This window comes from Ahaetulla prasina, chromosome 1 (genome assembly GCF_028640845.1).
Source record: "Ahaetulla prasina isolate Xishuangbanna chromosome 1, ASM2864084v1, whole genome shotgun sequence".
NCBI classification, from domain to species: Eukaryota; Metazoa; Chordata; class Lepidosauria; order Squamata; family Colubridae; genus Ahaetulla; species Ahaetulla prasina.
The window spans coordinates 342,747,490-342,774,853 of record NC_080539.1 but is presented as its reverse complement, the minus strand read 5'-3'; the positions used below and the strand labels follow the sequence as shown (position 1 = coordinate 342,774,853).

The 27,364-nt window shown below is 39.5% G+C and overlaps 1 protein-coding gene and 1 long non-coding RNA gene across 2 annotated transcripts; one reads left to right on the top strand and one right to left on the bottom strand.

Annotated features, from left to right (window-relative positions):
* Window positions 1-26: 26 nt before the first annotated feature.
* Window positions 27-20,028, bottom strand: CLBA1 (clathrin binding box of aftiphilin containing 1). The gene is made up of 6 exons (XM_058162859.1): window positions 19,931-20,028; window positions 12,577-13,275; window positions 10,466-10,614; window positions 5,249-5,378; window positions 1,277-1,387; window positions 27-259 (listed from the first exon to the last, which is right to left on the bottom strand). Exons 2-6 carry the CDS (start codon window positions 13,051-13,053, stop codon window positions 92-94), a joined length of 1,035 nt encoding a protein of 344 aa, XP_058018842.1. The 5' UTR covers window positions 13,054-13,275; window positions 19,931-20,028; the 3' UTR covers window positions 27-91.
* On the top strand, window positions 1,422-13,350 carry LOC131187981 (uncharacterized). Its single transcript, XR_009152697.1, has 3 exons — window positions 1,422-4,220; window positions 12,717-12,858; window positions 13,220-13,350. It is a non-coding gene; the product is annotated as an uncharacterized LOC131187981 (long non-coding RNA).
* Window positions 20,029-27,364: the final 7,336 nt, after the last annotated feature.

Genomic DNA, 27,364 nt, shown 5'->3' with positions numbered 1-27,364 from the left:
AAATAAAATACATGGATGAAGCGTACTTTTCTCCAAAGACATTTCATTTTAAAATTTGTTTAAAAAAGTGATACAATGGAAAACATTTCCATTAGCAAACATTACTGCTAAACATTTTCATCCTTAAACTTTGTGCAGTAAAAAACCTCTTTTTTTGTGAAACTGTTATATATTGCATGTTTGCACTGGATGGAGTCTTCTTCAGGAACAAGTTGTAAGTAAACAGATGATTCTGTCTTGGCTCAGGAGATACAGATAGCTGTGCAAAACAAAAGAAAGTAACTGAGTACTATTGAACACACCAGTATATATATTTGACATAGATCTGCTGCTAATAATAGTTTGATAACAAATGCAATTAAGTGCATCCCATCTCAAGTTTTTTTTTCTGAGAATACAAACGTACTTGTTCTATATTCATTTACACTAAATTTCATTGAATAACTGAAAGGTCCTTAAAACTGGGCTTTTGATTATCTGAAATGTATTAATTGCCAAATACAATAGAACAGGTGTGTGTGTTTGTGTGTTTGTGTGTTTGTATGTATACTCTCTTTTCTCTCAGTCAAGCATCCACAATTATCCTTATTCTGTTCTAGTAGAATTTCTGTTTGGCTTCACAAAGTGTTACAAGATACAGATTAGTGAAACAAGATAAAAGACAAGCAAATTTACATTAAGAGTCTAAAGTATGTCTTACAATTTAGATTATGAAAATGAGCCTAAAGCCCAAATCAAATCAGATATTTATCCATAGAGTTCCTAGAGAGCTTTAGTAAAGCTATACATGCAGGCTGTTAGACTATAAAGATAACCAGGGAAATGCTTCCTATTGCTCCCTCTAAGAAGTGAGTGATATGTGCTTCAGCCACCAGAATCAATTTAATTTTTGACTGTTAAAAACAACTCTCTGTAGCACAGATAAAAGAAATGCCAGGCATAAAAATGTTTTCTATATTTTAGGCTTTCAATATGTGTGGAGTCCTTGGTGTTCTCTCAACTTAGTGGTTTATTTGCAGATGTTTCATTACCAAACATTATCAGTGCGAGTGAATGGAGTTTGCTTCCTATTTATATACAATAACTTGCCCTGCAAATGTTGTTGGGAGTGTGGTTTTCTCTTTGGTAGTTCTTTGATTATGGTATTCCTTGATTAGGGATCTTTCTGCTTGATTGTTTGCCTAGGGTTAATCCATACTTATATGCAGATACATTTTTAAAAACAGAAGCAACATATGAACAAGATTTAATAAGCTCATTTCATTCCTATTCTTACCTTAGTTTGAATTAGTGCTTTACAAGTGCTAAGGTTGAATTTTTCAACTCTGGAATCTTCATTTTCTCTGTTAGTTTTTTCCAAAATACTGCCCATAAATTCTGGAACAGCCTGATAAACAAGAATCATCACGTAAAGAACTTTATTTAAAACTGCGACTTTATTGCATAATGCATTGTGTGAATCATCTTGCTATTAGATTGATCCTATTTTGGGCCCTATAAACTAGAACCTTCAAGCTGAAGCACTGCCATTGTGAATTTCACAATGTTGTAAAGCACAGGCAGGAAGTATCTGCACAACTGCAACATTGGGAAGTACAGAAAATTTCATTAGATGACAAAAAGGGGAAACCAGAGACATGATTGCATCAGTGGCGATTTTGAGTAAAATCTCTTCTGGATCTTGGAGCTGACATCCAATCATTTTTATAAATAAAATTATTTCCCAAGTGATCTTCTTAGAAAGGTTTTGTTTTGTTCTGCTTTATATTTCTAGGGAAATAGCAAAATATGCAATTTTCAGTTTTTCTCCAAGTGCATTCCTTAAGAGAATATTACATAAGGGCTGAATACATATATAATTTTACATGCACAAAACACAACTGCTATGTTCATATAAAATACCCAAACAAGCCTTACTTATATGTGTGTTTATGTAATTTATTGGCTGGTTTATTTCAAAGTATATATGCCACATCAGTGGAGACCCAGTTTGGTAGTGGCCAAATGCTGGACTAGAAACCAGAAGATGGCATCTACCCTTCCTTTAGGCACGAAAGGCAACTAAATGACTTTGGGTCAGTTTCTCAGCCCAACAAAATTGTTGTTAAGGGGCAAAAGAAGAGATGTGACTATTATATACAGTACATACTGTACACTGCCTTAAATTGACCAAAAACAAAAGTGAGATAAAAATCTAATAATAAATAAAATTTGTAGCATATATACATCTCTAGCAGGTTAAACAACAGCAATATTCAATCATCACGAATGCTACTGTACCATGAGAAACTATACCAGAAAATGTTTGCCATGGTACAGAAGCATTCACGATGAGTAAATATTCCTGTTAATTTAATCTGCTATCCACACTGTTTTAAACACAATGCAAATAGATGATATCCAGGTCATTCCCTAGTAGCTTTGTAGAACAACCAGTTTTTAATGCCCTTCCTAAATTCCAAAAGAACTGGAGTTGCTCTAAAACCTAGGGAGAGTGCTATTTTTTGAGAGAGAAGGAACAATAGAAATTGTTTTGGGGGTTCTCATAACTATTCTCTAGGAGTACACACTGAGCCCTCTGGCTGTATTGAATAGGCAGATAACATTGGGCACAGGTGGTCCCAAAGGTACCCAACTCCTAAGCCATGTAAAGCTTTATAGTGTCATGACTCGCTCAGACTCTGATGAGGAAACAGATAGTAAGCAGCCAGAATTACCAGATGAACTGCCTCTTGGGCAATTGCAGGGAGAGGATTGCGCTGCCTAGTAACCAGGTCTCAGCTGCTGGTCTTGGAAGATGAGAAATCTGAACTGCTACACACCCTCCCCAGAGCAAGATCTTACTGTGCGGAGAGCACAGCAAAGGCGATCTGTGAGGCTTCTTGTAAGAAAGGAATCTCGCTCTTTCAAGTGAGCAACATCAGGGTTGCTTCTCTTTAAGAACAGCAGCAAGCTCAAGCCCTCAGTTGACAGTTTATTAACCTAGTCTCTGTGTGCCTTGCTTTTCATCTTGAAATCTTGTGACTGTGACTCTGTCCCAGACTGGCTGACAACTCTGCTATGACATTTGGACCCTTGGACTTCATCGGACCACTTTTGTCTCTGCTGTCCCTTGCTTGAGACAAGCCTGTTGGACTTTGGGGAACATGATTTCTTGTCTGTATGTGCTTGCATGTTTATTTTTTTTGCTGCTTGCTAGTAAAGTTTGAAAATTTTACTAGTGTTTGTGAGCCTGTGGACCAAGACAGGACATATAGATACAGAGATAACCACCAACACTTTAAAAGTAATTGAAATTTCACCAGATTTCTGAAAATAGTGGTGTTATGTGGACAAAGCCTTATTACCAGCTTTAGACATCTTTTGAATAGCAAAATAATAGAGTTGGAAGGGACATCAGAGATCTTCTAGTCCAACATTCTGCTCTACTATTTCAGACAAATGGTTGTCCAATCTCTTCTTAAAAACCTCCAGTGATAGAGCACCCACAACTTCTGAAGGCAAACTGTTCCACTGGCTGATAATTCTCACTGTTAGGAAATTTCTCCTAAATTCTAGGTTGTTTCTCTCCCTGATTAGTTTCCATTAGTTCTTGTCTTGCCTTCTGGTGCTTTGGAATGACCTCATCTTCTTTGTGTCAGCCCCTCAAATATTGGAACATTGCTATCATGTCACCACTAGTCCTTTTTTTTTTCACTAGATTAGATATACCCAATTCCTGAAACGGTTGTTCATCTGTTTTAACTTCCACCCCCCACCCAATCATATTTGTTGTTCTTTTCTGCACTGTTTCCAGAGTCTGTACATGTTGGGTTTTTTTTATAATATGGCAACTAAAACTGGATGTAGTATATTCTAAGTGTGATCTTAAGGTAAAGGTAAAGGTTCCCCTGACACATATGTGCTAGTCCTTCCCAACTCTAGGGGTTGGTGCTCATCTCTGTTTCAAAGCCAAAGAGTCAGCGCTGTCTGAAGATGTTTCTGTGGTCATGTGGCCGGCATGACTAAATGACAAAGGCACACAGAATGCTGTTACCTTCCCACCAAAGGTGGTCCCTATTTTCTACTTGCATTTTTACGTGCTTTCGAACTACTAGGTTGGCAGAAGCTGGGACAAGTAATGGGAGCTCACCTCGTTATGTGGCATTAGGGATTCGAACCACTGAACTGCTGACCTTTCGATCGACAAACTCAGCACCTTAGCCACTGAGCCACCCTAAGTGTGATCTTACTAAGCCTTTAAAAAGCACTATTAATACTTCACATGATCTTGATTCTATCCCTCTGTTAATGTCACCTAGGAATGCATTGGCTTTTTTGACTACTACCGCACACTGCTGGTTCATATTTAAATGACTGTCCACTAGGACTCCAAGATTGCTCTCAGTTACTGCTATTGAGCCAGGTTTCACCTAATCTGTACCTGTACATTTGTTTTTTCTTGCCTAAGTGTAAAACTTTACTTTTCTCTACATTCCATGTATCTCTTCAGTAAGATTAAATGAGGAAGATAGAAAGACTGCTATGTAAACATGAACAAGGGGGAAATCAGTTTTAAAAAGAATAAAATTCCTTAGCTATTAGAAGTTTTTCCTGTGTGTTGTACGGATGATCCACTAATAGGTTAATCCACCATCCAATCATCAAAGACTGAGTGAAAAGTCTCTGATGATTAGATGGTGGATTAACCCATTAGTGGATCATCCGTACAACACACAGAAAAGCAACGTTCAGGTAAGTCAACGTCCCTTTTTTAAACATTTTCTAACCATCTATGTTGTTTGGGGTATCAGATCATATCATTTTCATTTCATTTGAATCCAAATTATGCAGTAGTTTTTATACATAATTTTAGGAGAAGGAGCAGACTTAGAATGTCTACAAGCAGAGGCCTGAGATCTCTGATCTTTCACCTGATGCGTTAATTCTGCCACCACACAGTTCAATAAATAACACCAGCTGTCTAGACTTCTAATTTTTTGAGAGAAACACAAAGTTCCTGCCGCCAACCATCAGTTTTGAGCTACTGAACTATCAACAAATTCCAGTATTCATTTTGTAAAAAAGCAAAGCAGCCTGACATAAATCTTCATGTTTTAGTTCTGTAAATCTATGGAAATATACATACAGGATATTTTCTAACAAGAAAAATGTGAAAATTCCATTGAACAGTAACCTTACTGCACAGTATCTATTAAGATTAAACACAAAAACTACGACTGTTCTAGAAAGTATTACTGAACACTACCTTTTGATTAGCATTGATTCCAAGCACAGCTAAAAGATTTTCTTGACAACGAAATTCATTTCGATGGCATCTTAAATCAGAAGGGCTATTGCACTGAGTAAGAGTTTTCCATAAATTTGCTGAGTCAAGGCTTTAAAGGAAACACAATTCAGATTAATACAAAGTAAACATCCACCATATTTCTTGTTTGCATTTCAGATCTGCTCTAGAAAGATAGCAAACATATTGTCCACGCTTAGTTATTTATTGAGTATATGAGCTCTTACTAAACAGAAGACACAGATCATGATTAACTAAATCAAAAGACCATCAATTTTTGACACCAAATTTAACATTTCCTTTTACGTTACTTAAACAAATAATCAGACATAAAGCCCCTTTCAACAAATCCAATTTTATAAAAGGATATAAGATTCTGAAATTCTTAGTAATCTTGAGAAAACTAAGACAAAGTAATATAAAACCAATACACATTAATCAAATATATGGATCTATTATTTGGGGTTTGTTGCTTTGAAACAAGTAAGTAAATATTAAGAAGACACTTGTGTGTCCGTTTCTTTGCCTACATATGAATTTATTTTAGTTTACAGTATCTTATAAATTATTCCTGATGACATACAATCCCAATAAATCAATATATTCATTCCTGGCAAAGATAATTAACATTCTGTTTCTTTCTTTTTTTAATTCTTAGTTTAAAACTATAATATAATGTCCATTCGCCTTTCCCCCCCCCCAAAAAAAAGGGGGGGGGGAAAAATCCCCTTTATAAATTTTAACAATCATCAAATCCATGTCAAAATTTGATTTTTCTCCAATTTCTGCAAACACTTCACAAAAGGCTTCCAATTATAGATGAACTTCAGCGATTTTTCTTTCATGAGGACCATTAAACAAGCTATTGTTGCCAGTTCTGTCATCTCTATTAGCCATTCCTATATTGTGCATATAATAGGATCTTTCCAATGCTGAGGATGTAAAAGTTGTGCTGCTTTTATCATATACAACAAAACACCATGTGATTCCCCCCCCCATTTTTATCTATAAAGCCTAATAAAAGAGTTTCAGGTCTGAATTGTAGATTAATTTTCAATATTTTTTTGAATTACATTAATAATATCAATCCAATATTTCTTAGCTCTTTTGCACGTTCACAAAGGTGGTAAAAGGTTCCTATTAGAGTTTTATACTTCCAGCTACTTTTTGGTTATCCTTTATAGCTTTTAGATAATTAATCTGAGGAATCTGTTTCTTGAAGCCTTTTCTTCTTTTAAACCAATTGGGTATTAGTAAGGATCATTACTGTACCCATAGAATGATACTATTTTACCTAAATAGACTACTGCAATGCTCTCTACATGGGGCTCCCCTTGAAGGGCATCCGGAGACTGCAGTTAGTCCAGAATGCGGCTGCGCGGGTGATAGAAGGAGCCCCTCGTGGCTCCCGGGTAACACCTATCCTGCGCAGACTGCACTGGCTACCTGTGGCCTTCCGGGTGCGCTTCAAGGTGTTGGTGATCACCTTTAAAGCGCTCCATGGCATAGGGCCGGGCTATTTACGGGACTGCCTTCTGCTACCGAATACCTCTCACCGACCCGTGCGCTCTCACAGAGAGGGACTCCTCAGGGTGCCGTCAGCTAGGCATTGTCGTCTGGCGACACCCAGGGGAAGGGCCTTCTCTGCGGGGGCTCCCGCCCTCTGGAACGAGCTCCCCCCAGGACTTCGCCAACTCTCGGACCTTAGAACCTTCCGTCGTGAACTTAAAACACACTTATTCAGGTGCGCAGGACTGGATTAGATTTTTTAGTTTTTTAAATTTTAAATTTTAAATTTTGTACTGATTTTAATTGGTTTTGTTATTTTTAGTTAAATTGGCCGGTTAAATATTTCATTTTAAAATTATTTTAAATTTATTGTCTATCTATGTATTTTAATAAGGCTGTACACCGCCCTGAGTCCTTCGGGAGAAGGGCAGTCTAGAAATTTAATTAATAAAATAAAAAATAAATAAATAAATAAAGATAAGAAGTACAAAATGCCAGCATAATAAACAACTTTCTTGATATGCTTAAAAATAACTATTGATTTAGATGGTTATCTCCAGTCTATTTTATCAGTTAAAAACTCGATTCATCAAAATATTTATGAATGATTACATGTTAAGTACTTATTTCAAATACCTGCCTTATCCATCACTGTGCAACTTAAGTACTTATTTCAAATACCTGCCTTATCCATCACTGTGCAACTTAGAAAAATAAAAAAACTGTTTCTGCTTTCAAGAAAGTGAACTGAAATTGAACATTACAAATCTATCTCCTTCGGGAGATAGAGCGGTATATAAATATGAATAATAAATAAATAAATAAAATATAAGTTCAAAACTCTAATCTAAAGCCTTTGAAGGAATGGAGAGTGGAAGTTCTAGATTGGGCAGGAAAGTGCAAGTACTTTGAAGATGTCTATAGCTACAACTAGAATTTTAATATCTGATTTTAAATTATTTTCAGAAAATACCAATGCCCAATAGCAATAGCACTTAAATTTATATGCCGTTCACAGTGCTTTACAGCCCTCTCTAAGTGGTTTACAGAGTCAGCATATCGCTCCCAACAATCTGAGTCCTCATTTTACCGACCTCAGAAGGATGGAAGGTTGAGTCAACCTTGAGCCTGGAGAGATTCGAACTGCCAAATTGTAGGCAGCTGGCAGTCAGCAGAAGTACAGTAGCCTACAATACTGCATTCTAAACCACTGCGCCACCGCGGCCAAGAAGTATATCTACTTGGTATAATCAGGGCACAGTTTAATTACTATTTTGGAAATAATTACCGTATATACTCGAGTATAAGCCGAGTTTTTCAGCACGTTTTTTGTGCTGAAAAACGTCCCCTCGGCTTATACTCGGGTCTATACGGCTTATACTCGAGTTTTTTTTTTTTAAGCCCCTCGGCTTATACTCGAGTATATACGGCTTATACTCGAGTTTTTTTCTTCTTCTTTTTTTCACATTTTACCGGACGGCGCGGGGAAGCCCTGCCGGTGCAGTGAGAGGGCGGGGCGGGGGAGCCGCCAGCCTTCTCAGCTGAGGGAGGGAGGGTTTCCCCAACCGGTAGGTGCCTCATTTCCCACCCTCGGCTTATACTCGAGTCCCCAGTTTACCCCAGTTTTTGGGGTAAAATTGGGGAACTCGGCTTATACTCGGATCGGCTTATATTCGAGTATATACGGTATATTGTCTTCTACAAACAGGTGATAAATTCAGATGATACTAAAGTAAATTAGGAGCTTTCAGCAAAGTTGCCCTTATGAAGGATCAGAGAAATGTCCTGATCAGAGGAAACTGCTAGCTGGGAAACAATCATCAGTGCAAATTGGCTACCACTGACACCTGCAACAGACGCAAAGTTAACACACAATCAAGAGATATACTGCTTAATCTTACAAAAATAAAAAGTAACCATGGTATGCTAACTGCTAGTGAAAAAAGTTTGATATCTGTATAAAGGCAATATGTTTATTAAGCCAACTAAAAGTCCCAAAAATAGCATGAAATCTTTGAAGCTCCTCAGCATATTTAATCAAACAAAACATTAATAAAAAACATGAGGACAGTTTTATAATGCTAATATCTTATGCTAATAATAATAATTTATATTCTAAAACAGGGGTCTCCAACCTTAGTAACTTTAAGGTTTGTGGACTTCAACTTTGCTGGCTGAGAAACTCTGAGAGTTGAAGTCCACAAACCTTAAAGTTACTAAGCTTGGAGACCCCTGTTCTAAAAGGACATAATAAAGGAGAGGCTTGCACATATTCAGACTGAACCCTCACAGATGCAGCTATGGCTTCAGGTGCCCTCTCTCAATCTCCTTGATTGCTAGGCAAATCTATCTCAACAGCATATGAATCCAATAAGAAACAAAAGGACCAGCCGCAACTGACTTTTTCTGTTTAAAAGATAACTTAGATTATTTATTTAAGATTCTCTGCATTATAAGTAAAATGAATAAACTGTAGGAAACAGAGGTAAAGGAAAACTAAACTGGTTTTTAAAAACTAGGAATAATTTTAGAATGTATACTGGATAAAAAAGACAAATAAAGGAGACGTTTTATAATTTGTATAACTGAAACATTATTTTTGAAAAAGTATACCCCCAACTACAGTGATACCTCAAGACTCATTGTTCATTGGTTCCATGAGGTGCGATGAGTACCGAAAACAATGAATACCAAACACATTTTTCCCATAAAGAATAATGTAGTGAGTCACAAGGCAGCTGACACTGACAAGTTCTAGCCTGTGCGTCGAGTACCAAACAAACGATGTGTATCAGGACAAAATTTTCACATCAAAATGTGTTGAGTACCAAATTCAATGAGTTTCAAAGCAGTTGAGTACTGCACTACAACTATACTGATCAGTTTTCCAAAGGTGCTTTTTCAAGAGGCAAGTGGACTTTCTGCGGGTTTTTTGAAGAGGTTTTGTTTCTCATTCAAGAAGCTTCTTCAGCTCAGAGTCAATCTAATAAAAATATTGCCATTTGATCAAGACAGAATTGACCATTAGTTCATTGGCCAGAAAAGGAGTACGGTATTTGTAGAGAGCATTCCTCATCTCTTATTGTAAGATACAATGCTCTACTCCTATTGAGGGTCACCTAGAAACTAGAAAGTTGGAGGACAACACACTTCAAGCTTATATACCAGCTAAGGAGCTGGGTGACTTTGAGGCAGTCATTCCCTCAGCCCAATCTACCTCACAGGGTTGTTGTTATGGGGAAAATAGGAGGAGGAAGGTTGTTTGGCTATTGTGTGCTGCCTTGAGTTATTTGTAAAAAATAGTAAAGACAGGATACTAATCCTGTTGTTTTTCAGCAAGAATAGAAGTAAAGAAAATTTGGCTCTGTTGGAAACTAGTAACATATTCAGATAACTCTCTATTTTATTCTGATTCGTGTGACTTTTCTATTTAGTTTTAAGACAGAGAACAGACCCTTACTTCATTATGGAAGCAGCTTTGAGAAAGAAATGTCAGAAAATTGGGTTAAAATAACAGTAAATAAACAAAACAACATCTTCCGGTTTTTAAATGTTTAAAATGTTTAAAATGTCCTAATTTTAATTTTAAATTCTTGTCCATTTACTGGCATCTTTAGAAGACTGATCTTCTATAAATGCATGCATTATCAATGACAAAACAAATCTTACCAAGCTTGTTTCTCTGTACATTCGGGAATGTCTGCATCTTGTCTTTCTGGGTGAAGCACTTGCTTCAATGTACTTATTTTATCCAAGCATTGTGGTACTGGGATTTCAGGAAAACTCTGTTTAACAGTCTCTTCAGATCTGATGGCAACCTAAAGAAATATATAGTGCAAGAATGCAGCAGCATGTTGATTTATACAGAGGCAAAACAAAGTCTAATTAACTTTAAAACCTAGAGGTTATTCCTACTTCTCCATAGGAAACTTTCTCCTGCAAATCTGCAACAGTGAACTTTAGACTCATTTCAAAGATTTAAAAGTCATGTGGGTTCCCAATTAACTATTCAAGAGAGGGGAAAAAAATCCAGAAAATCTAATGTACCATGGGGCCAACAATCCAGCATTAACTTAAGTTTCTCATTCTTCAGCAAAATGTATGATGCTATAGAAATAATTTTGTCACATTCTCATCTAATGACCTCTGCTTTACAAAATAACCCTCTTTACCAGGTGCTGTATTGCAAATCAGCAAAAATTCTTATATGTAAGCAATTATTTTTCTCATAGAACCACAACCAACATTGTTTGTAAATCAGGCTCAACTTGACATACTTATATTCTTGGTATTTTACTAAGGTATAAGTAATGTACAATTAATGGTTTCACTGCTAGGATTTTTGCATCATTTTTCCTTTTCACCTTATCCACTTTTCCTTCATTTGCCACCAAACTATGTAATTTTTATATTTCTATGTTTTATTCCACTAGGCTTTGTTTCTACTACAGTTTTAATAAGAAAAGACTTCTCATTTCTCCTTATTATACTCAAGGATATCTTGGATTTTAGGAAAAGACAAGCATACTTCCAAATGCCAAATTCAATATAAGTTTGTGTAATGTACAATGGAGCTAAAAACCCTAATTTTGCATACACACCAAGGAGAGCCTAATTCTCTGGAAAAAGGTCTTAAGAGTTATGGAGGAAAGTGTCATAAAGACTTTGACTCAGAATGTAGTTGAGAAGTTAACAAATTCCACACCAGGGATCCTTCAGCAAGGGATGGCCTTATGGTAGCCTCACAAGTAGATGCTATTCTTGCAATCCTGTAGGGGGATCCATTTTTAAGGGGATCCATTTTAAGGAGACTACTTTTTTTCCTTAAAGAGGCTTCTAAGGGACCTGCTTGCAGACTAGCCCAAGGCTGCCTCTGTAGGAAAGCTGAGCTTCACACCAGATCAGCTGGGCACCTCTCTCAAAAGCTGCAAAAACAGAAAGCTAAGCTGGGTGCTATTGAGCCTTGGAGCTGGTTGAGAAACAGGCTGACTCCTGCAAGTCCTGAGGGGCTACGTGGGAAATAAGCGCAAGGTCTGCAAGCGGTACCAGCAGCCTCTGCAGCCAGCCTGAGGCTTTCCTGGGTGGCCGAGGACATGGTGAGAAGCAAGCCCAAGGCCTGCAGGGATTCCAAGGGGAGGGAAGTGGAGTACAGGATATCTCCAGGGGGTGAGGGAGGTCCTGGGAGACCCAGGGCAGGTGAGCTGGCCTAGTCCTAGGCCTTCCCAATCCTGAGGCCCAGTGGTGGGCTGCTACCGGTTCGCACTTGGACGCTTCTGTGCATGTGCAGAAGCATCGTGAGCACGAGTGCACACCCACGAGCGAACCAATAGCATCAGGTTTTGAAACCCACTCCGGCTGAGGCCCTATGCTTTGCAGCACCCTTTGGGAGAGTGGGGTAAAGGTCATTAAGTAAAGGGGTAAAGGTGTTCACATGGATGACTCACTTAACAACCCTCATGACTAGCAACCTAATGAGCATGCTACATTACAGTCCTAATTCAAGGACTACCTGCATACATATGAGCTTATGTATGTTTTCCAGATTAAGGAAGAACAATGATTTATCACACTTAGCTCGGTTGTGCTATGCTAGCTATGCAGAAAAGTAAAATAAAAAAACAGGTAATGTTTAACTGCATCATGAAGTAATATGCTATCTTAGTCGTGTGACAAATAATGTCTGTATTATAAAAAAAATAAGAGCAGTATTATACAGTGTTAAATATGAGGAAAAAGAAAGGGAGCCGATCAGAAAATTGATTGGTCTTATCAATATTTACCTTCATTGTAGCTTTAGCAACTGTTTCTTTTTCGTATCCAACTGCTTTGGAAAGAACTTGTCTGAATGAGGTAGTGGAAGGAGTGTCACTGATATCCATACCATTTGTATGTGACACCTTTTCATTTATCTTCTCCAAAGGTTCTGGAATGTTACTTAAGTTCACCAGCTTGACCTCACTGAAACCTTCAAAATCACCCCAAGTATTGCTGGATTCCACTGTGTTGATATCCTGAGGCATCTCCAGTGATCCTTCATCAATTGTTCCATCATCCCTCTTGCTGTGAGTTTTTTCCTGAACCAGTTCCATTTCTAGGGATGCATCCAGATTTCCATTTTGGTTTAAATAATGGCTTCCAGTTCTAAAGCTGTATTCACTTGGTGAGATGGCATACTGCTCTGTAGAGAGAGCTTTTAAACATGACTGGTTTTCTCCTTCCACACTACTATTCATTTGCAGTAAATTCTGCCCTTGCATTTTAGCTGTTGTAGCAGGGAGGAGTCACTTATTAACATCAACCAAAGTGTTATTGGGATACAACAAAGCCATTAACATTAGGAAGGTACAGTGAAACACTTCATTGTATCGTGAATAGTTTGCAGTAATGTTGCCAGCAAACCAGCATGCCTTTGGTATCTCCTAGGACCTAAGCCATCAACAACGCCTGTTTTCAGTCTTGCAACAAATCCAGATTTCAGTCTGCAAAAGAAGGGTTATAAATGAAGACCCTGATAATAAGGTGAGTAAGATTCACAAAAGATAAGCTGTCAGGCAAGAGAAATGTTCATGCTTTGTCAAACAAATTCCAAAAGCTTTTTTTTTTAAAAAAAAGCCCTAACCTAACAGAAGCCCAGGTCTATGCAACTTGCTTTACAAGTAGTCCTTGACTTACCACAACTCGAACCAGAATTTCCATTAAGTGATAAAGGCATTATATGAGTCATATCCAATTTTACAATTGTTTTGCCATGATAGTTAAGTGAATCACATTGTTTGCATGTTTGAAGTCTTCTAGGGAGGTTGTAAATGGCAATAACATGACCAAGGGATGCTGCAACCATCATAAAATCAAAAATACATGACAGTTGCCAAGTACCCAAATTCTGATCACATAACTGTGGGGATGCTGCAACGGTCATAAATGTGAGGACCAATTGCAAGTCACCTTTTTCAGCACTGTTCTAACCTCAGTCATTATACAAATGGCCATAAATCTAGGACTGCATATGTCCAAGGTAGTTTTCGTATAGACATTTTCAGAAGGCTTGGCGTAAATAAATGTGCTATAAAACACGCTTACTCCTGTTTTTAAACATCAGTTTAAATACCCAAGGTGTTTTTCCTTGCAGAGGAAAAATATGCTAAGATTAACAATGAAATGCTTTTATAATAATTTAATAGATTATATTTGTAGGTAACTGTTGTGGCTCCAGCCCACCCACCCCCGGGCCTGGCCCCCTGCCAGAGAGTGACTCAGAGAGTGAGGGGGAAGGGCCGTCAGGGCTCCCTTCTGCAGGGCCAGTCTTTCTGGCTCAGCTCCAGGAGGCAGAGGCAGGCCCGGTGGAAGAAATAACGAGGCCTCTGTCTCCTGTATCTCCCCCCGCCCAGGCAATGCTCCCAGACCCAACTGAGGAAAACCAGTCCTGGTTGGACCCTAGGTTTTGTAGACAGGAGAGGCGGGAACAACAGAAGCAGGGGTGGGGCAGGCCTAGGAAGTGCTGAGTCACGGAGCCACACCCCACAGGGTCTAAAAGCAGCAGGGGCTGCTATACTACTCCATGGTGAACAAATCAACTGCTTAGAGAGAACTTGAGCTGAAGTACTGTTTGTTCCTGGTTTCCTGGTTGACTCGCCGGCATCAAGAAAAGATAACAGAGAAACTTGGCAGATGCTCGCTAGTTTGCTGTCAGAGCTGATAACTGCCATGGACTGAATTGCCAGCTAATTAAGCCATCGCTCGTGCCTCCCGGACTGAGGTGGGGGGGACAGAACAGTAACACTAAATTTTTTGAGATATCTTTTGCAATTAATGTATTCGTCATATAGGTTTTTTTTAAAAAGACAAGAAAGAAAACCTTTACCTGCTGAATAATTCAAGTAATCCTTTGCACATTATTGCACTTTACTGCAAAATTATTTACAATTTGATGATGAGAAATATCACACATAAAAATGAGCTACAGTGCATATTGCAAAGATCCAAGTTTGTTTCAAATGCATGCTTGGCCTCTTGCCTAACAGTCCCTAAATCACTTTTAAAAATATCCCAGGTGTATACAAGGCAATTTGAAACATTTTGACATTCTTTGTACATAGCAATAATTTATCCATTTGAAAAAAGTCCCAAAGATACAATATACAGAACCTGCCTCAAACAGAACACAGTGTTCAGTAAAATCAGATTTTAAATTGTAACTTAGATTAAAATGTAATCATAATAGGCAGTTGGTGTAGTGGTTATGGCACCATGCTAGAAACCAGAAAACTCTTTGAGTTCGAGTCCCGCTTTCAGTCCAAAGCCAGCTGGGTGACCTTGGGTGAATCACATTCAGCTTATAAAGAAGCAGGCAGTGTCAAAAAACCTTGTCAAGACAAACTAATCCAGGAAGTCATCAAGAGTTAACAGTAATTCAAAAGTACACACACACACACACATACACAAACACACAGGAAATGATAGAAAGGAATTGAATTATATGCTATATATTACGTATCATGTGTGTGTGTGTATGTGTTTATGTGTATGTATGTATATGTGTATGTATATGTATGTGTGTGTGTGTGCGTGTGTGTGTGTGTGTGTATATATTTGTTTTCGTAGGTTTTCACGGGTATATGTATGCAGGTTTTGGTATGTTTGGGTCTTTTCCCGTGTAAGAAAACACCCGAACATACCAAAACCTGCATATATATGTATGTATGTATGTATGTATGTATGTAGGTCTTTGGTTATTCGTGTTTTCTCCCGCATAAAATTGGAAGTGTCTTGGCGACATTTCGACGAAGTCTCATTCGTCATCTTCAGGCTTCAGCTTCGTGCTTCTGCCCAGAAGCACGAAGATGAAGCCTGAAGCACAAAGATGAAGCCTGAAGATGACGAATGAGACTTCGTCGAAACGTCACCAAGACACTTCCAATTTTATGCGGGAGAAAACACGAATAACCAAAGACCTACATACAAACACCCACGAAAACCACAGAAAACAAATATATATATATATATATATATATATATATATATATATATATATATATATATATATATATATATATATATATACATACATACATACATACATACATACACACATACACACATACATACATACATAATATGTATTGTAAGAAATCACCTTACTTTCACTGCAATTTATTCCTCAGTACTTTTATTTCACACTAAATTAGTTAAAGATTACTGTATACTGTTCATCCTGGAAAGATTTCATTTCTAAATCTCAGTTTGAAACATTCTATGCAGAATATTCCTATTATAAAATCCAGTAAATCCTTCTACTATCTTTCTTTCTGGAAGTAGAACAGATATGCCACACCCTCTTCCTGAAACTGTCTGTGTATCACTGAAACAGACTAGAGTAGTGTTTCTCAACTTTGTTCATCCAAAAGTCCAACTTTAGGATGTGCTTCAATTTTCAGAAGTTGACATGGTTGAGAAACACTGTACTAATGAAAGAAACCCACAACAAATATTGAAGGTGCAAAGAGATCTGTGGAAGGGAGCAGCACCAAATTTCTTGTTTTTGATGGTTAAAATAGTTCCACAATAGGAAGACTGCATTTTTTCATATTTACATAGAATTAAGTCTGCTGAATGGAACTTGATTTCTGTAAACAACACTGCAGTCCTTGCCACCTAGGATAATTTTCTACTAAAGAGAAAACTATATTTCATCACATAAATTCTATAAGGAGGTGTCTGGAACAGAAGAAGTGCTTAAATAACTATTATCATCAGACAAAGTATATGTGAGGGTGTGTCCCCATATATCTTTATCTTAATTAGATCTGGAAAGCAATGGTTCACATATTTTGCTTGGTTTTGTTTTGCTGACAGCTTGATGTTTACTTTAATCCATTTACTGTGCTTTATTCAATAAACTATGGTTAGACAAATTACGATTTAATAAAATGGGAAAAACATATAATATGTTAATGTTCAGATTCTTTAGGAACAAGTCAGTTGTACTCAGTTCTGAAGCTTGTATTTAGAACATAACTGGGCTAATATATAATAAAAGATACGATCTAGAAAATTAAAGAGATTATTAACATACTTCTTAGTCTATGTTTCTTATTTGTATTTTTACATGATTGAACATATTTATTACTCTAAGCACAAGAGCTATTCAAATCTAGACATCTGATTTACAGAAATAAAATTGAATAAAATGAAGAAAAGAGAAGAGTTTCCAAACACTCCAAAAAAAAAATGCACTGAAAAATCTCAACTACTTAAGGGTAAGTACCTTTTCTGAGCTGGAAAAAAGACTTAATCCAGTCAATTCAAAGACCTGCCAATTATTCTAACAATAATCTAATATGAAACAGTACTCTAGCTGTCTGTTGCACACATTAATCACATTCTATTAAGTATTTCCAACATTCTTCAGTGGCTGGATCTGCAACAAACCATAATTCTTTCATATCCAAAGGACTACAGGCTCTTTTCCTTCACAGTACACGAAAAAAATGTTAATAATTAAACAAGCAAAAATAGCTTTTCATTGCATTAAACCATATCTGATTTGTCTGGTTCTGATTTAACATGGCTCAGCCACTGCATTCTTAGTACAGCATTATATATAAATCAAATCAGTTTATTTCATTCAACAATCTTAAATTAAAGGGTTAGTGCAATGTGTAGACTCAGTGATATATTTGGTTCTGGGATAGGGCAACATTTATATGCTCAACATATTTAAGTGGCTATCCTTTGAAATTTTTCAGCCAAATTACTAAGTGTTTAATGATGGAATCATTCCCCTATAGACACATAGAACACTGTAAAGTATAAATGAATCCAAGGATTATCAACAATGTTAAATAAGAGTTTGGCAACTTGCAATGACAAAAGTGTTTTCAGTGGGAAAAAAGAAAGGTATCTGCTATCACTGTTAATGAGCTCTAGAATAGGGGTGTCAAACTGGCGGCCCCGCAGGGCAGATATGTCACACGCAGGCCATGCCCATCCAGCTCCATAAAGGGAAAAAAGGTCACAATACATCATGTGACAGCAACATGACACCGTGAGTTTGACACCCGTGCTCTAAGACAATGTTGGAGAATTTGCCTTGGAGAATTACTCATTTACCCTACCAAGCAGCAGATATCAGGAAAAAAAATTAGCATACCTTCATTTTAAGAAAGAAACTTATGGAAGATTCTATATAAAATATTTAGAATGTCCAATGGTTCATTTGAATGAACAAATACTTCATCCAATAAAATATTTGTGTATGAAGTTGAAAATTCACAGTCAAAAAATCTTAAAAATTGATGTTGCTTCCCAAAAATGTGAAAATTCCTGCTGTTTGTTACCCAGGAAGCAACACATTCTTTTATAAAGTAGCACCCACTTTATAGTTACATTGGAGGTGTTAACGATTGTGAATTAAAGTAGAGCATGGTGGGTAGATATGCAGAAATCTGTACTAAAATAAAACCAGTGTGATCATACCAATGTGCGCTACTAGTCACATGGATGAATGCTTTCTTAATAATAATTCATACTAATTATGAATTATGAAAGTCAGAGAACAATATAATGGAAGTTTCCATCTTCTCTACTAGATACTGGGTAAAAACAGCATCTTGCCTAGCAAGATTGAGGGAAGCTGAAGAAGGGAAAGAGGACGAATAAAGTGGTTAGGCCGGATCAGGAAACCAGTGCAGTGTCACTTCCAGATGTGAACTGAAATCTCATCTGTTCTAGCCATCTTGACCAATGGTGAACAATTATAAGAACTGCAATCCAATGACATCTGGAGGGCTAACTACAAATGTTAGATAGAGCTTTTTCTTTAGAGGTCTTTTAAGTCACACCATGCTATTTGGATAATTCTGGAGGCCTACATATCTTAAAATTACTGAGATTGATAAACACTGTTCTATACTCTCTTGGCTAGCTTCATACACTGTCATTATGTTTTAAACTAGGAGACAAACAATGGAAACAAACACATGTTGGATTAACTGGAAAGTGTTAATTTCCTCATATTATGACTATGCACTGAAGAAGTTTTAATGATCAATATTTGATCATTTAATGTAGGCTAGGTTTAAGTGGTTCTTTTAGGATTTGAAACAACCATTGATTTTTAAAAGGAAAAAAAGCATTCTGTTAATGAGTGCATTTTAATTCTTGAGGGTATAGAACTGAAAAGCTAAAAATACAGTAGCTATAAAAGGACCAAAGCATCTCCACTCAAAGTTCAGACAGATTATATGTCCACAAAAGCAGCAATTTTCTTTTCTAGTGTTATTGTTTACTGTAGAATTCAGTTGACTTCAGAAATAATATGAATTAAATACACAGAATTTGCTATCACTTCTATCTGCATGCTGCCCATAGAGCCTTCATCCAATTAAAATTCTTTTTTTTTAAAGACCTGCCTTATCAGAAACCTATTTGAATATACAGCCCAATCCATATCCAAACATCTTACCTTTAAAATATTGTTCATGCTCACGAGCCAACATAGACAAATTCCAGTAAAGAAAATGTGAAATTATAAGGAAATCATGCATACAATCAAACTAAAATCGGTTTTCTCTCAAAATACTGTGCTAGTGTTCAGGGGTCGCACAAGAAATATGGCACTGCTTCGCTGTGGTATATCATCAAGGGCGCACACGATTATATCGTATAAAATGCTGAATATACAAGAATTCAGAGTAGCAGGCCTGAACCCCAAAAGTCAGGATCGAAATGCTTAAGGCAGCAGCTGCAAATCTATCGGCTAAAAGGCATAAGCCGTTTCATCCGCACAACCAAGACTTGCCTTGAGGATCAGACGAGGAAATATAACAAAGCACATCGACCTACGAGGGTTGGGTGAGAAAAGTCTTAAAATGTCGCTTCGCTAAGTGTCTCGCGCTCAACCGATGCCCAAATCCCTTCTTCCCTGACAACAAGCCTCCCACCTCTCATCCTCCGTCTCCCTTGTCATCGTCAACAGCCGTTCGTTTCCCTCTACAAAAGGCGCTCGGGGCTCTCGAGCTTAACAGGCGACCGGGTCCCACTATACCAAAGCTGAGGGAAACGCCGATAAGAAACCCGGCGGCCAACAGCCACAACTCCCTCCTTTCCCCCCCCCTCCCCGCCAGGCCTTCTTACCTGCTCCAGCCCGCGTTACCTGCCACCCCACCCGGCGGGGGCCCGGCGCCGACTAGAACGAAGGCGGAGCGGGGGGGTGAACAGCAGGTGCCGGTTTTGTGCCAGAGGGAGAAGCCGGATTGGCTGATTACGGCACAAAAGGGGCGGAGCTAGAAGGCGTACCGAACGCGGTTCCTTGGACACCCGGAGAAAAACAAGAAGGCTCGGAGAGGCTCGGCCTGCGCTGCGACGCGCGTGAATAGAAGGGAAGGAGCGCAGCAAGGATGTTTAAACCAAGCGGGCTGAGTTGACTTTTTTTTTTTTCCCCGGGGCGGCGATTTCTCTCATTTGTGGTCTAACCAGCCGCCTTGCCATAAAGGGGGAAAAGTAACACGTAGTTATTTAAAAAAAAATATTGCAAGACAGAATGGGTTTCTTCTAGCATCTCCAGGAGTCTCGTTCAAGAGTTAGTGCAGTGTTTCTCAATCTCAGCGAGTTTAAGACCTGTGGACTTCAACTCCCAGAATTCCCCAGCAGGCTGGCTTGGGAATTCTGGGAGTTGGTCCACAGGTCTTAAACTCGCTGAGATTGAGAAACACTGAGCTAGTGTTTTACTTCTCTGGCGGAAGACAGCTGTGGCTTTCTTTCGAGGGTCAGGCACCAAACAGAGGGCTTTTTCTGAGTTTTTATTATCTTTATTCATTAAACATGAAACTCAATCAGCTGAACATTCAAAAAGGCATCATAAATACCATTGACTGTTGCTAATGGTTAATACGGGTTTCTGAGTTTTTTTTTTATTATTATTGTTATGTATTCATGGTTGTACCTTTAAATATTTGAGCGGGAAATCAGCACGTTGCTGATTGGACGAAGCCTCCAGCAGAACTGTATAAAAGGAGAGGTTTTTCCCCCAGCCTGTTGCTGGGTTCACCCTATATTAAAGAGCTGTTGTCACTACCCTGGTCTCCAGCCTCGTTACTTCCCGAACTTAACATTGGCGACGAGGGTGGGATTTCGAGGCTAAAGGAGAACCAGAACCGAGCTGAAGCACGCTAGTTCCGAACCCAGCAAAATCAGGGCAGAAACGCGGAAATGGCAAACACGCCACCCGCACCGTACAACCCGGCAAGGAGAAATGGGAACATATATGACCCGTTTGAGCTTTCTAAAGCCAACGAACTACAGGGATCCCTGATAACCGCAGGGCTTACTTCCTAAGCCATTGCGGGCCGGAGGTCGAGATTGCGGAAGCCCTGGCAGAGCCAACGCCGATACAATCGGTATCGTGGCCGACTCTGCAGACTTTGCTGAAGAACCATTTCGCACCGCGCCGTCCAAATCGTGCAGCGGTTTGAATTGGAGAACGAAGGCAGATGGAGGCGAGTCCATCGGTGACTACATGGCGCTTTAAGAAGGCGTCCAAGGACTGCGGATACCGAGACTTAGGCGAAGTGCTACTCGAGCAACTCATCCGAGGTCAAGGACATCCGCCTCTGGCGGCGACTGCTAGCCAGGAGCAACCTGACACTAGCCACCGCTCTGGGCGAGGCCAGAGCACGAAATGTCTACTAAAGCAGCAGAGACTCTGCAAAGCCTCTTCAATCCAAGGCGGCGCAAGCCAGCGCCAGTACACCAGGAGGAGATTCAGTCCGAATCCGAAGGTGAGGCGAGGATGAGGAAGGGTCTGCCGGACCGAAAGCGCGACACGGAGGACCGTGGCGAGTCACGGAAGCTGCGGAGGCAGCATCAGCGCCAACGCTGCAGGTTTAAAGACGCAACATGCCGGTGTGGGAAGAAAGGACACTTAGCTCAGGTTTGCAGAGCGGCCCAACCTTCCGCCGAAAATTCAAATCGGCCAATCAAAGCGGAACCGGAAAGGCGGCCCGCGATTGGTTCAAACAAGAAAGCGCGAAGTCTAACCAAACGACTGTCATTATAGGCCGCGCCTCAACCAAAGTGGAAAAGAAGATTTTCACAAAGCCCAAGATCGAGGGAGTACGGTGCAGGCTTGAAGTGGACACGGGATCAGCGATCACCATCATGTCCTGGGACACCCTGGTGAAGTCGCTGCCGTCCGTCGCGAAGCGCCATCTGCAAGCACAGCGGCTACGAGTGCACGACTACCAGGGGAATCGCATCCCTGTTCGAGGGACCACCTCCGTCCGAGTCGAGTACGGCCCTCATAAAAAGACCCTGCCCATCACGATCGTCGAAGGAACTCTGCCCAGTCTGTTGGGACTAGACTGGTTTCGTGCCCTGGGCATGGGAGTGACTGGCATCTACAGAAGTGACTGCAATTTGAAAGACATTCTCTTTAACGAGTTCGAAGATGTCTTCAAGGACTGCCTGGGCAAGTACAAGGGACCCCTATTTCCTTCAACTTAGACCCCAGGTAGCCCCCATTAGGCTTAAGGCGAGGAGGTCCTTTGCCCTAAAACCAAAATTGATAAGGAGCTGGACAAGCTCATAAATCAGGGGTTTTGGTGCCAGTCGATCACGCAAAGTGGGAGACGCCAATCGTCACCCCATCAAATCGGACGGGTCAATTAGAATTTGCGCTGACTACAAGGCGGCGCTTAACAAAGCCTTACAGAAAAGCGTGCCGGTTCCGTGGTGCAACATTTATTGCACTCCTTGGGGCAAGGGCAAGTCTTTGCAAAGTTAGACTTGGCCCAAGCCTACCAACAACTGCCAGTAGACGCCCGCTGGCGAAGCCCAAGCGATTGTGACGCACAGGGGGCATTCAAGTGCACCCGATTGCAATTTGGGGTTAGTGTGGCACCAGGGCTGTTCAAAACCTGTGGACTTCAACTCCCAGAATTCCCCAGCAGGCTGGCTTGGGAATTCTGGGAGTTGAAGTCCACAGGTCTTAAACTCGCTGAGATTGAGAAACACTGAGCTAGTGTTTTACTTCTCTGGCGGAAGACAGCTGTGGCTTTCTTTCGAGGGTCACGCACCAAACAGAGGGCTTTTTCTGAGTTTTTATTATCTTTATTCATTAAACATGAAACTCAATCAGCTGAACATTCAAAAAGGCATCATAAATACCATTGACTGTTGCTAATGGTTAATACGGGTTTCTGAGTTTTTTTATTATTATTATTATTTACTTTATTCGTTAAACATGAAACTCAGTCAACTCAACATTCAAAAATACATCACAAATACCATTGACTTCTTCTTCTTCTTCTTCTTCTTCTTCTTCTTCTTCTTCTTCTTCTTCTTCTTCTTCTTCTTATTATTATTATTATTATTATTATTATTATTATTATTATTATTATTATTATTATTATTATTATTATTATTATTATTATTATTGTACAACCCTGAGTGAGATTATCACTGTCTCTCTTCTTTTAGTTTGTTTCCTTTTAGCGATATTTTTTCCCCACTAAACTAAAATCAGGACAATCAGAGCTGAGCTGCAAAACCTCAGAGCGCGGCTAGGTGGCAGCAAAGAGATTTAGAATTTCCCCCCATTGTTTTCGTATGCTTCGGGAGAGGGAAAAGGATTACGATCAGATTGATAGCTAGAGAGGAACCTGGAAGTGTCCCCTTTATTAACAGTATTTCTCGACGTTGGCAACTTGGAAGATGTGTGGACTTCAGCTCCCAGAATTCCTCAGCCAGCATGCTGGTTGGGGAATTCTGAAAGTTGAAGTCCACGCATCTTCGAGCTCGTAAGATCGACAAACACTGCTCTATTGTTTTCGGCCACAAAGAATGAGCTCATGTTCAGAAAATGTTGGGGGGGGGCGTGGCTTTCCCAGCTGATTCTTTAGCTGTATGGCAACCTTGGGTCTGCTGATGTCAACCGGCTTCAGTAACAAAGAAATGCCATAATCAAATTCTAAACTTTAAAGGAGCTGTTTAGGCGACCTAAAGCATCTTTCCCTCCCCAGTTCAGGGACTCAGATTCAAGCACTGTATTCCCAACATCAAATATCCCCTGTGCTTGAAAATATCTAGTGAAGGGGAGATTACAGTTTTCCTCAGGAACTGATGCTGCTTTCAAACTACTACCCCCAGATGGTTTGGATTTTTCCCACCTAATTTTAGCCAGAATCTCATTTATGTATCTTTTAAGTCCATCATTCTGTATGCTCATAAACATATGCCATTACCTATTTGGGGACCTTGTAACACCTTTTCTAGTGTCTAAAAAGTGAAAATTGAACCTACTCAGCTCCTTTAATTTCTCTGTATAGGATTTATATTTATCTTTCTTTGACATAGTTCCAGTTTCTGATATCTAAAAGTGTAGCTTCCAGAACTGACACAAAACTGAAGGCAGAATCAAACCAAAACAGAACAAAATTAAACAGCTGCAAAACGAAATGAATAAATTAACAGAGTTGGAAGGCACCTTGTAGGTCATCTAGTCCAACCCCCGCCCAAGCAGGAGACCCTACACCATTTCTGACAGATGGCAGTCCAGTCTCCTCTTGAAAGCTCCCAGTGATGAAGTTCCCACAATTTCTGAAGGCAAGCTGTTCCATTGGTTGATTGTTCACTGTCAGAAAATTTATCCTTACTTCTAGGTTGACTCTCCTTAATCAGTTTCCATCCATTATTCCCTGCTATTTGGAAAATAGCTCTGTGGCATCCCTTCAAATATTGGAACACTGCTATCATGTCACTCCTGGTCTTTCTCTTCACTAGACTAGCCATGCCACCCATTCCTCGTATGTTTAAGCCTCCAGTCCCCTAATCAACTTGGTTGCTCTTCTCTGCACTTTTTCTAGAGTCTCAACATCTTTTTTATAGTGTGGTGACCAAAACTGGATCCACACCTAGAATACTGGATGCAGTATTCTAGGTGTGGTCTTACTAAGGCTTTATAGAGTGGCATTAGTACCTCACTTGATCTTGATTATATCCCCCTGTTACTGGAATTTAGGATTGCATTGGCTTTTTTGGCTGCAGCCGCACACTGATAACTCATATTTAATTGGTTGTCCACTAAGACTTCAAGATCTCACAGTTACTGCTATTAAGCCTGATTTCACCCAGTTTATATGTGTACTTTTGCTTTTCTTGCCTTAGTGTAAGACTTTATTTTTCTCATTAAAGTAAATTAGATTAATTAATTAATCATTCCTTCAGTCCAATTATGTTACATTAGAATTAAAAGTAGAGAATCTACAGAGCTAGGAAACCCAAAATCTACAGCTACTACAGTGACCTTCTCATCCTTTCAGCCCACTCGCTTGCAGCCCAACCCATCTCACAGGCTGGTTGTTGTGGGGAGAGAGGAAATAAGAGGAAGTAGGAATATTAAGTATGTTTGCCAACTCAAATTATTTAAAAATAATAAAGAAAGAATAAAAAAATCAAAACAAAAAACTTCTGACCTTAGTAGTTTTCAATCATTGAGAAAGAAACTTAATGACATCTCTTGGTGAGTCTAGGATGGGGTAGAGCAATGTTTCATAAAGTATAGTCTGAGGAAGTCCCCTAAGACAGGGCTCTCCAACTTGACACCTTTAAGACTTGTGGACTTCAACTCCCAGAGTCCCTCAGCTAGCAAACCTCGCTGAGGAACTCTGGGAATTGAAGTCCACAAGTCTTAAAGGGACCAAGGTTAGAGACCCCTGCCCTAAGACCATTTCAGAGAGCCATAAAATTATTTGCCAGATATTGAAGATATTTGTAAAAATTTAAAACAATCTCATTAGGGGCCATGATAGCTCAGGCTGTAAGGAGCCTGTTATTAGAACACAGCAGCCTGCAATTACTGCAGGTTCAAGCCCGGCCCAAGGTTGACTCAGCCTTCCATCCTTTATAAGGTAGGTAAAATGAGGACCCAGATTGTTGGGGGGGCAATAAGTTGACTTTGTAAATATACAAATAGAATGAGACTATTGCCTTCTACACTGTAAGCCGCCCTGAGTCTTCGGAGAAGGGCGGGATATAAATGTAAATTAAAAAAAAAATATTTTTACAATCCATTACTTTTTCATGAAAAATATTTATTTAAACTATTATATCTAATTGTTTAATGTTATTCTTAATTGTTCAATAAATGCATATTGTATGAAAGCATCAATTTTCATTTTTAATACAGTAAATATCAGTAAATACAATATATATGAATAAAAGCTCTTTGAGGTCCTCCATAATTGTTAAAAGTGGGAAGAGTTCCTGGCAGCAAAAGTTTAAGAAATATTGGTTTAGAGAAGTATGGAGATAGCTTTGAAGAACATATGCAGCAATACATAAACATCAACTTAAACCCAAAAGATAGGAAGCAGTTAAAAAAAACAGAATTGGCCCACCTGGACTATCTTCAGTACAGGTAGTCCTCGATTCACAACAGTTCATCTAGTGACCATTCAAAATTCCGACGACACTGAAAATAGTGACTTGTGACCATTTTTCACTTATGACCATTGTAGCATCCCCATGGAACATGATTTACATTTGGATGCTTGACAACTGACTCACATTTATGACGGTTGCAGTGTCCTGGAGCCATGTCATCCCTTTTTGTGACCTTCTGAGTGTCGTGTCCCACTCCTCCGCTGACGGCCGGGTCAGGGAAATCCGAATCAGGTGTGCCTCTGCAGCTCTGCCAAAGTCCTAGCAAAGTCCTCAGGGCAGGCAGGAGACCAGAAAGTGACTTCAGCAAGATATGTTTAGACTTTGCCTGACTCGGAGAATGCCAGAAAGCAGATCCTTTATATAGGCCATGGGGTGTGGCTCCATGACTCAGCACTTATCCAGGCCTGCCCCTCCCTTCCTTCTGTTGCCTCCGCCTATCAAGTCTTCTGACGCGAGGGTCACTCCAGTCAGCAGCTGTTGGTAATTGACCTCCCTCAGGCTCACATGCTGTGGAGGAGGGGGAGGGGTCTAGTTGCTCAGTTTGCCTGGGCATGGAGCCAGAGCTGGGGGCTGGAGGTATTTCTTCCTCTTCAGCCTGTCTGGGCATGGAGCCAGGGCTGGGGCCGGGAGGCATACTAGAACATTCCTCCGTGTTCGGAAGCAGATAAGAAGACCCCGGCTGAGGTGAGATTGGACGAGACACAACACTGAGAAGCAAAGTCAATGGGGAAGCCAGATTCACTTAACAGCCATGTTACTAATTTAAGGACAACAATGATTCACTTAACAAATGTGGTGAGAAAAGTCGTAAAATGGGGCAAAACTCACTTAATAAATTTCTCACTTAAAAACACAAATTTTGGGCTCAATTGTTGTTGTAAATTGAGGACTACCTGTATAAAAAGGCAGGAGAGAGAAACTCTGCCAGACTTTCAAGATTCGGTTATTATTGCCTCCAGTATATTAATGAAGTAGAGTTCCAATATTTTCTTGTGGTGCCTGTTTCCTGACCTGATCTACCTTGAAGGACTGACATCTTGAAAGCCTGACAGAGTTTCTTTTTCCCTTTCTTTTATACCCAAGAAAGTCAAAGTGGGCAAATCTTGAAATGTTAACACACTTTTCCTT